The 9,573-nt window shown below is 38.6% G+C and overlaps 3 protein-coding genes across 4 annotated transcripts; 1 reads left to right on the plus strand and 2 right to left on the minus strand.

The window, feature by feature from the left end:
• Window positions 1-293: 293 nt before the first annotated feature.
• Window positions 294-3,665, minus strand: Lkb1 (Lkb1/serine/threonine kinase 11). Of its 2 annotated transcripts, none has more exons than XM_077417288.1 (6): window positions 3,057-3,665; window positions 2,815-2,935; window positions 1,849-2,034; window positions 1,434-1,570; window positions 1,020-1,363; window positions 294-809 (listed from the first exon to the last, which is right to left on the minus strand). In XM_077417288.1, exons 1-6 carry the CDS (start codon window positions 3,398-3,400, stop codon window positions 649-651), a joined length of 1,293 nt encoding a protein of 430 aa, XP_077273414.1. In that variant the 5' UTR covers window positions 3,401-3,665; the 3' UTR covers window positions 294-648. The 2 variants fall into 2 exon arrangements, with proteins under 2 accessions (XP_077273414.1, XP_077273413.1); XM_077417287.1 differs by having other exon boundaries at window positions 294-812; window positions 3,057-3,658.
• A 1,207-nt stretch (window positions 3,666-4,872) lies between these two features.
• On the plus strand, window positions 4,873-6,925 carry Tcs4 (Threonyl-carbamoyl synthesis 4). The gene is made up of 5 exons (XM_077417289.1): window positions 4,873-5,374; window positions 5,644-5,902; window positions 5,978-6,106; window positions 6,203-6,559; window positions 6,627-6,925. The coding sequence occupies exons 1-5, from the start codon at window positions 5,133-5,135 to the stop codon at window positions 6,918-6,920; spliced, it is 1,281 nt and encodes a 426-aa protein (XP_077273415.1). The 5' UTR covers window positions 4,873-5,132; the 3' UTR covers window positions 6,921-6,925.
• Window positions 6,926-6,982: 57 nt separating this feature from the next.
• On the minus strand, window positions 6,983-8,711 carry LOC143903588 (GTP-binding protein 10 homolog). Its single transcript, XM_077417290.1, has 4 exons — window positions 8,497-8,711; window positions 8,098-8,401; window positions 7,783-8,001; window positions 6,983-7,690 (listed from the first exon to the last, which is right to left on the minus strand). Exons 1-4 carry the CDS (start codon window positions 8,533-8,535, stop codon window positions 7,086-7,088), a joined length of 1,167 nt encoding a protein of 388 aa, XP_077273416.1. The 5' UTR covers window positions 8,536-8,711; the 3' UTR covers window positions 6,983-7,085.
• Between the last annotated feature and the right edge of the window lie 862 nt (window positions 8,712-9,573).

Here is a 9,573-nt window from a genome sequence, read left to right on the forward strand (position 1 = left end):
ATAATGAAAAATTTGTTTGTCCTTTCCGGAGACTCGAATATATTATATACTTAAATGTGGGGCAAAAATATTGATACGTCGCGAACTTGCCTGCAACGCCTTACCCCGAAAACGAAACCTTTTTAAATTTTCTAATTCTATATTGCGTTACGTTAAAATAGAACGGCGAAATTGAAACGTTTGTACGATTTGTACGCTCGATTATGCCCGTCCTGGCTGTCGGCTGTTGGCCTTGTTAAGGGCCACAGAGGTATCGACTCGGGAGATCTGACGGTAAATAAAACAATGCCGAGTATCGTGAGACGATTAACAACTTTATTAATCGCGTTGTCAATATGGCACCAAAACGAAATACGACTTTGATCGGATATCTCCTAGGCATCGAACGATCAATAAGGATGTCACTGAATTGTTCGCTACACGATGGATTTAATCTTAATATCACAATCCGAGACACTTTTGAACCGAGTCAAAAGCTTTGCATTTCCGTTCGTTCTGCTAGATTAGCTAGATTACATTATACGTCTCGCACACGCCTTCGCGTTCCTCGAGCTTTCAGCTTCAGTCCTCTTTCCTCTTTTGCGACTGACACGGTCAGCGAGATACGAACAAAAAGATATGCGATGACACAATCAGCGAAATCACAAATCACGATGGCTTGCAGGATGGAAATCTTTTAATACCGATGCACGAAATCGGCTTCCGCCACCTCCGTTTATTTTGACTGTTCGCGTTGCACTTGGCGCGATGGCTGTTACACGTGGTTTTTCGATCCTCGCTAACGCGATCCAGCTCTCGAAGTCTTCGTTCTTCTAAAGAAAAGGAAATCTCGATTATAAATTCTCTGCGTGTCGTACGAAAAGCGCGTGGTTCGCGACCGACACTCGAAATTTCGTCCCGCGTCGCGCTGCCGCGAGGAATCGAGGATGTCGTTACGTTTTAATCGACGGTTTATTTTCGAAGAGAAAGAAGGAAGACGAAAAGAAGGAAAAATATCGACCAACGTAACGCGGACGTACCATTCAGCTGATGTTCCGTATAGTATATGGGATTGTCATCGACTCCATAATGATGCTCCATCAGGTATGGCAAGACGGTCATGCTATGGCATCCATTACTTTTAAGGGGAGGTATGGGTACTTCCCGTTGCGTTTTAGAGTGCTCGCACACGGTCCACGCGTGTCTTTTAACCTGTTGCAACGTAAATCTTTTATCCGCATCTTTCTGCAACATTCCCTCTACGAGCGACTTTAAAGGTTCCTCTATTTCTTTCGGTACTGTATATTCACCCCTTCCAATGTTTTCGTACAATTTATATATATTGTCTCCCTCGAAAGGATATAAACCTGTGGTTATGTTGTACCTGTAAAACTATCGATACACCAGTCCGATCTTTCGGCAATGTCGTAGGTTTACGCACGAGCGTTACTTACAACGTAACTCCGCTACTCCATATGTCCACTTTGAAGCCCGAGAAACTTTCGCAGCCATTTGCGATTTCTGGCGGCTGAAACGCCGGTGATCCTTGACCTATCGTACACGTATCGTCTTTGGAAAACATGTCTAATGCCTAGCACAGTGGAGAGATGCGTAATCACAAATATAGGAATAAAAAAACACTCATAGTTGCAAAATGTATGTGCGCGCGCGCGCGGCTGTGTGTATGCGTACGAGTGTGTCCGACACTTTCCGAATAAATATAATTTTGTCCGCATGTCGATACCTTTTTTTGTCGTTGTTATTGTTCTTGTTACAAACATCGGTCTTAATAATTTAAATTAACAAAAAAATGCGTACAACTTTGTTCGACTACGCGTTAGATAAGAAGTTGGAAGATGGAGTTTGTACCTCCGCGACACCAAAGTCACTAATCTTCAAGGTACCATCTAGGGTTAACAATAAATTTCCAGGTTTTATATCTTTGTGAACTATTCCCTTACTGTAAAGATATTCTAAGCCATCCAACAATTGACAGAAATAATCGTGTGCCTGCCAAAGCGGAAGCTTCTTGGTCGGCGTGCTTTCCAACATGTCCTGTAAAGAATCTAATAAATAGAAATCTAATTGTCGTTAACATTCATGCGAGCCATTGTTACAGATGTCAAAAGCGACAAGTTAGCGCGCAAATACGATAAGAATGACGAATGATGAATTTTCAGGTATTATCGTAAATTCTTCGTTTGCAATTTAATCGTACCATTTGAGATGAGAAAAATCTTAATATTGAGATAAAGTATCTCGGTGTTACGATTCAGTCAGCGTCAAAAGTTATACCGATACATTTCGAGCGACACGTTCACTAGCTCTTACAAAATATATATATATATATATGAAACAAATACGATTCAATATCAAATTGAAATAAAAATCTTTCTTCGTACCAATACATCTAATACGATACAAAACATTGCTCGCGCGCTCTCTCTCTCTCTCAATACTTGTATATAATTATACGAGTCAAATACAAGCATAAATAATTGTAATCAAACGTAATAAACAAAGACACGATCACACAATATTCATCGTTCTTAGCTCCATTATATATCGAAAGTAATCGATGCGTAAAATTTAGGGATTACAGAATTAAAGCGAATGTCAACGCGAAAGCACAAAGCTAACGTGACGTGCAAACTTGAAATAAATCAATGTTTCCTTTCGACGTCGATAATTAAAGTAGGATAAACAATCATTTTATAGAAACGCCAAATCGATATCTCCTGAAATTCACCCCAAATATATTAACGCGCGTGCGACGCGCGTACAGCAATTTAGAGTAGAGTAGGTAGGAAAGAAGGTATTCGTATGAAAATTTACCTGTAATCCACATACGCAGAATTCCATAACTAGGTACATCTTTTCTTTTTCATCGTTGTATAAAACATCTACGAGATTTATTACATTTTTATGTTTTAATATTCGCAACAATTGTATTTCCCTGTAAAACACCAATCGTTATTAAGATAGAAAAAGGAGAAACGCGAAGAAAGATATTGCAACGAAGAAAGGATTTCGTCGATGTATTTGTGTGCGTAGCGCGCAAAAAAGAAAAAACGCACCGTTGAACGTTCTGTTCCCCGTTCGGTATCCTTCGAAGTTTCCTCTTCTTCAGTATTTTGACCGCCCTTCGGCAAAGCGTCTGCGAGTCCAGCACCTCCTTCACCTTGCCGTAACTACCCTCGCCAAGAACATCACCCATGACGTATTTACCGATAAATTTGCACTTTTTTCTTTTCTCCTCGTATATAATTTGATCCGAATCGACTCTGTGGAAAAACATGTTAACCTCGTCCAAATCGTAGTTCGGATCGTCGTTGATCCACATGACCGGTTCGATATCGCGCAATATATCGTTCTCCGCTTCCTCCTCGTCAGGGTCGCATATCGTTATTTTATTGTCCATTTTTACTCCGTCGGGGAGAGCTTATAAACTACGGGATAAAGAGATCACACGAGTGATTTAACCTAAAATACAACCGGCACGATCATTGTTGTGAACACTGGTGGTGGTGGGATGGGAACGGGGCAAGGTGGAACCCGTGGAACTCGTGGAACGTGGAAATGTGGAATCAGGGAATAGGGATGCGCCATCGCCACCGCCAAATGCGAAGCTAGCCGACAGCCACGACGGCACGCGGCACACCGCGAGGCTGACGCCGCTGAGGGCTGACGAGACAGTGACGCGTGTTAGTTGTTCACTTTAGACGCCAACTTTTTCGAAGGAAAAATTATATTAAAGGAACATAATTATGTATTATATAAGACCTGTAAGTCTATATTGATTATTGCGATTTTATTGTTTATCGTAACTAATCACCGACGTTCGATGGTTCGATTCAGGAAGAGTTGGAGAAATTGAGGAAGGACGCGATGGAGAAGCAGGTCCTGCTTGATCGGGCACCGGGCACCCAGAGCTTCTAAATTTACATGAGGAACGGAAAGCAGCGCGACTTCTCGTACTCAAGATCAATATCGGCAATCGCGCTTGAAAAAGAACGAGAAAAAGTAACCAAGCTTGAGGGAGGTAAAAGAATGTCTCTCAAGCTTGATTATTTTTTCTCATTCTTTTTTATCTGCTGCCTGATTAGCAAAGAGAAAAAATGTCAGAAAACCAGCTACGGATTGAAACGTTTCTTTTCTTGGGGATAAAAAGGAAAAAGCAGATCATTCAATTGAGGGCACCTGTAAAAACATGCGATCTTTATTTTTTGAAATAAGATGGCACAAGATTCTGATTATTTTATATATCGGTGCTAGGAAAATTTCTTTAATTTTGAGGCAATAATCTTGATCTTTTGTCTTTGAACTAGATTGTACGTTTGCAGTCTTATGACGTGAGAAGCATAATTTTATGGGCAATTAATAGTTCGAATTTTGCTTACAATTTCACATTAACGTTCCGGTTATTAAAGAATTAATAATTTTATTGTACATTGTTGTTATAAAGCAATTCTTTACACATCTCAGAAATAAAAAAGAGAAAAATAGCATTTTTGATATATTTATTTAAATAATTTCAAAATTGCATAATTATTGTGTAAATGTTAAATTATATAAATGTCAATTCAAATGTATTTAATTTTAAGCTTAGACATTTCTACTGCTATTCCAAAAAATTTAATTTTGATATTTTTTTTATACCACGCAATGTTACAATTGAAATGAGACTGCCAATTTTTATCTAAAAATTGTCTCGAAATTGTATATGCCGCACAAGTTTTTCCGGATCAGCCGATTGGCCATCGGGGCGGAAAGGGTGCTCTCGGGACTTTGGGAATTCTCTATCCGACAGCCAATCGGCGCGTCCGAAAAATCTCGCGACAACGTTCGAAGCGCATCGAGCGGCGCTCGAGCGCACCGAGCGCACGTGGTGCGCGCGTTCGAGCGGTTTGAGGAACGAGGAACGCGTCATGGAAGAGAAAGACGAGAGAAACTTTAGCATATACGTAATTCGTATTTAATTTAGTTAATTATTATGATTTAATAAATTTGTTGATTTTCGTACGAGATAAAGTTGCGGCGGCGATATATTTCAATTCGAGAGGATATTGACGAGTTTAGCATCCGTGACCTGTGTTCGCTTAGCGTTTGTGTTAACCTGTATAATGTAAATAAATTTGATTTTTCGACGCGAAATGGCCAAATACGCGTACTTTTTGTCGCGTGAAACGTCGTTAGGACTCTACCAGCCGAAACCTTCAAGATTTCTGCGTACGTGTAGCCGAACGTTGAACGTGATACGAACATTTGCGGATGACGGACCGGCTATCGTCTTGGGAATCGAAACGAGCTGCGACGATACGGGATGCGGAATCGTAGATGCCACGGGAAAAATATTAGGCGAAGCGATAAATTCGCAACATCTTACTCATTTGAAGTAATCACGACTACTTCGCGAGTTGTTCACGTTTATTAAATCGATATTAATTCAGTACCGTTGACTCGTGGACTGCTCGAGAGATTTGTGAAATCAAATTCGCGTTATATATTTATAACATTGAGTGATTAGATATGCGAACGTACTTGTATGTTATTCTAAAAGTCTATAAAATTTAATCTATATCTTCGAAATAAATGAATCGTACAAATCTAAAAACTATTTGAACGTTTTCCAGCAAGTTGTACAACTCCTATTCTCATTTTTAGACACGGTGGCATAATACCTACGATTGCCGGTGAAATGCATAGGAAACATATTACTACGGTTTGTGAGGACGCCCTAAGATCGGCGAATCTAAGATTAAGAGATGTAGATGCCGTCGCAGCTACAATTAAGCCAGGTCTTTCCTCGTCGCTTGTCGTTGGAAATAACTTTGGCAAATATCTCTCTAGGATCGGTGACAAACCGTATATACCGATACATCATATGGAAGCTCATGCGTTGACCGTACGGATGGTGCGGAAAGTATGTTAGAGCTAATTTATATGTGTTAAACGCATACATTGTATCAAACAAATTATTGATATATGTATCTTGTAGGTAGACTTTCCTTATCTTGTTTTGCTTGTATCAGGTGGCCATAGTTTATTAGCGATCGTTGAAAATGTTGATAAATTTTACTTGCTGGGTACTACGCTGGATAATGCACCTGGAGAAATTCTGGACAAGGTATATTTTTCAGTTTTCGTCCATCGCACGTTCAACCGTAAATTGTTTCGTCTTGAAATTGTCTTCGCATAAACAGATTTGTTTTCAACTTTGCAGATCGCTCGTAGGCTGAAGCTCGCGAATTTACCGGAATTCTCGCGTATGAGCGGTGGCCAAGCGATAGAAAGCGCAGCGAGCAAAGCGTCAGATCCAACTAAATTCGTTTTCGAACCTATCTTAACTAGAAAGAGAGATTGTCAATTTAGTTTTGCAGGTATAGCGAACAAAAGTTTTAGATACGTTGATAAAGAAGAAAAAAAATTTGATGTTGCCGATAGCACGGCAATTCCCGACGTGTATAATTTCTGCGCTGCCCTCCAAACGTCTCTTACGAAACACGTATGTCTCAGAACGCAGAGGGCAATGGAATTTATTAATAATGCGAATTTGATATCGCAAGAGAAGCGAACCCTGGTACGCTTAAAATTATGATCATTAATTTCCGATTATTTCTCGTTCTTACATACTCGTTTGAATCTAGGTAATATCCGGCGGGGTGGCTTGCAATAATTTCTTGGCAAAGGCTTTAGAAATTGTTTGCTCGGAAAAAGGCTTTAAATTTGTTCGAACTCCACCGCGTTTGTGCAACGACAATGGTGTAATGATAGCGTGGAACGGTGCGGAAAGGTGGACGGCGAATACAGGGGTTCTCCGAGATAGAGAGGAAATCGAAATGGTAACTGTCGAGAAAAATGCATCGTTCGGGGAAAGTTGGGTCGAAAGAGTGCAAGATGCAAACATAAAATGTAAATTGGTGAAATTAAATAGTCTTTGAACAAATATGCAAATTTCTATCCAGTCTCTCCACTTTGAAGTCCTATAATAAAAATTATTCAATTAAAAAAACATTTAGATCTCTGCATTTTTTTTTCTTTCCGCCGAGTCATTAACGTTAACATCAGCATTATCTACAAAATATTTATTTTCGTACGTTACAAATTTATACAACGGTCGGCGTGTGCTCTTCAAATTTCCGGTTTATCCTTTCCATTAGTCGAGAATCCAAGTTACCGTGTTCAACAGCGTGTTTCTTCTCTTCATATTTATCCAACAAACTCCGTATTCTGTCTTTGATCGCTGCTATCGTTTCTTTGTCTTTCGAGATCAAGGATGTCGGCAAAATGTCGTCAAAACGTATCACCTGTTCGGGCCGTATTTCCTCCGGACACGTAGACACGTAGCTCGATAGATCGTGCAACGCTGGCTTAATTTCTTTGAGAATATTATCAGCATTGTCAGTGTCCATTTTATTAATTATAATCATGGCTGGCATTCGTAATAAATCAGGTTTGTAAAGTTCGATCTCTTTGTTCAATAAGACCACGGTTTCCAAGCAGGATCTATGCCCATGCTTGGGTGACAATTGAAACCCCTGTATATCTACGATAAACATAAGTAGCTTTGTTCTTTCAATATGTTTCAGGAACTGGTGACCCATCCCGATATTCATGTGCGCCCCCTCGATAAGACCTGGCAAGTCTGCAACGGTGATCTCTCTTAAATCGGGGTACTTCACGATTCCTAATTTGGGCCTTATGGTAGTGACTGCGACAGAAAAAGTAAGATCTCTCTCTAAATTAATGAGCATAAATGAAATAATCTGATAATTAATTAATAAAATATGCGAAAAGTCTTACAAGGATAAGCAGCGATTTTAGGCTTGGCATTTGAAACCGCTGCCAAAAATGTACTCTTGCCAGCGTTGGGAAAGCCAACTAATCCGATATCGGCAATCAATTTCAAATCTAACTTTATCGTCTGAGATTCTCCCTTCAATCCGCAGTAGCCCGTTTCTTGGGTACCACCTGCGCCACCTCTGGCTACTAATAGTTTCGAGTCCTCTTCGTTTAATTCTCCTATATAAATTTTCCAATAAAAATAAAAAGAAAATCATGACGAACGAAAAAAATCATATATAACTATAAGTATAAGGCTTTAAAAATTATGCCCACCTAACAATACTCCATTCTGATTATATATCACGATGCCACGTGGAACTGAAATAATCTTGTCTGTACCAGGTGTACCTATAATTCCCCTTGCCGAGCTGTCACTCCCCGAATCTGCTGCGACTCGTTTGGTCTTCAAGGTCTTGAGAACCTTCTCCAATGTTAGTCCATCTTTTGCAACCACATATATATTACCCCCTGCGCCGCCCAACCCACCGTAACGAGACAACCCAGCACCTCCTGTACCTCCCCTAACGTGAAGGCGCAAGGTGTCGATGAATCTGGAACGTAGATATTTTCTTGGTAGCTACAATCAAACGAAGAGTTCCCTTTGTCAGTTAATACACGCGTATAATCGTAAATCTTGTAACACTTAATTCACCAAGATCTACCTAACCTAACCTTTTTCACGCAAGCCAAAACTTGTGTCAAAAACACCATTGTATAAGTGTTATAGCACGAATATATAATTACAATTATTTTTTTATGATCTTACACTCTACTTTCCAATTTATTTGCGTATATTAAGCGATATAATCATTTTGTCGCGAGAGGTTACTCGCTGTTGCATCTACTTGCTGCAACAAACACGCCACTCGGCCACTTCGACTAATCGACTTTATTCATCGAGTTTGTATCTCGATTCTCGATTAATATTCGAGTTGATCAAAAAGTTGGCAAGTTGGTCTCTAGGTGGCACCTCAGTCTTTATTTCTGTCAAAATTAAATTTATTCTGAAATTATCAACGTAGTACGATTGTGATTAATTAAGACATCATTATTGCTGCAAAATATTTATTTCATGTCATGTAGGAAGCTTAAACAAAGAGATATTTTATTGCGACGAAAATAATAACAAATATTTTGCGATTCCCAAAAGTTTAAATTCTTAAAAATTGATAAATTATAAAAAAGAAATACTATGCAATTTGTACAAACGTCAAAAGTTGAAAATTTTATTTAACGTCGATAACTGTCGGACAGATATCAATAACTAATGACAATCGGTAAAGTTCCATACATTTTTACTGAAAAATATTTTATTAATCTCAAAAGTTTAAATATTCAAATATTGCTAAAATTATGAAAAGAATAAAATAAGAAACAAACGGATACAGAGCAATTTAATTTTTTGTTTGGCTCATAATACACAGATACTTACAAGGTTTATTAAAATTAGGTAATAATTATAATTTAGAATACGAGATTTCGAATTACAAAATATCAAGTCTCGAAAATCGAGAAACAATTGGGAGAATATAAGTAATCGGCAATTAAGGAATTTGTACTATATATATATCTAAAATTCCAAGAATTTTCCAAGATTTCAAAAAATTGTGATTCCAAAAATTCGGGATTAAAAATCACAATTTTGAGATAGTCTTAAGGCTTAAGGTGTTAAAATTTTAAAAACATCTAAAAAGACCGTTTTTAAGAAATATTTTAGACACGCGTGTTGTCTAAATAGATAAATATAGC

This window comes from Temnothorax americanus, unplaced genomic scaffold (genome assembly GCF_048541705.1).
Source record: "Temnothorax americanus isolate GAGA-0224 unplaced genomic scaffold, ASM4854170v1 Scaffold49, whole genome shotgun sequence".
NCBI lineage: Eukaryota > Metazoa > Arthropoda > Insecta > Hymenoptera > Formicidae > Temnothorax > Temnothorax americanus.

Bases quoted from the DNA above. Each gene is read 5' to 3' on its own strand.
- Lkb1 (XM_077417287.1), bottom strand. From the start codon at position 3,400: ATGGACAATAAAATAACGATATGCGACCCTGACGAGGAGGAAGCGGAG. The intron at 2,035-2,814 runs GTAAATTTTCAT...GATTCTTTACAG, and splicing joins TCTGCGTATGTGGATTACAG to GACATGTTGGAAAGCACGCC. The intron at 1,364-1,433 runs GTAAGTAACGCT...ATAGTTTTACAG, and splicing joins TGGAGTAGCGGAGTTACGTT to GTACAACATAACCACAGGTT.
- Tcs4 (XM_077417289.1), top strand. From the start codon at position 5,133: ATGGCCAAATACGCGTACTTTTTGTCGCGTGAAACGTCGTTAGGACTC. The intron at 6,107-6,202 runs GTATATTTTTCA...TCAACTTTGCAG, and splicing joins CTGGAGAAATTCTGGACAAG to ATCGCTCGTAGGCTGAAGCT. The intron at 6,560-6,626 runs GTACGCTTAAAA...GTTTGAATCTAG, and splicing joins CGCAAGAGAAGCGAACCCTG to GTAATATCCGGCGGGGTGGC.
- LOC143903588 (XM_077417290.1), bottom strand. From the start codon at position 8,535: ATGGTGTTTTTGACACAAGTTTTGGCTTGCGTGAAAAAG. The intron at 8,402-8,496 runs GTTAGGTTAGGT...GTTTGATTGTAG, and splicing joins TTTTGGCTTGCGTGAAAAAG to CTACCAAGAAAATATCTACG. The intron at 8,002-8,097 runs GTGGGCATAATT...AAATTTATATAG, and splicing joins TCAGAATGGAGTATTGTTAG to GAGAATTAAACGAAGAGGAC.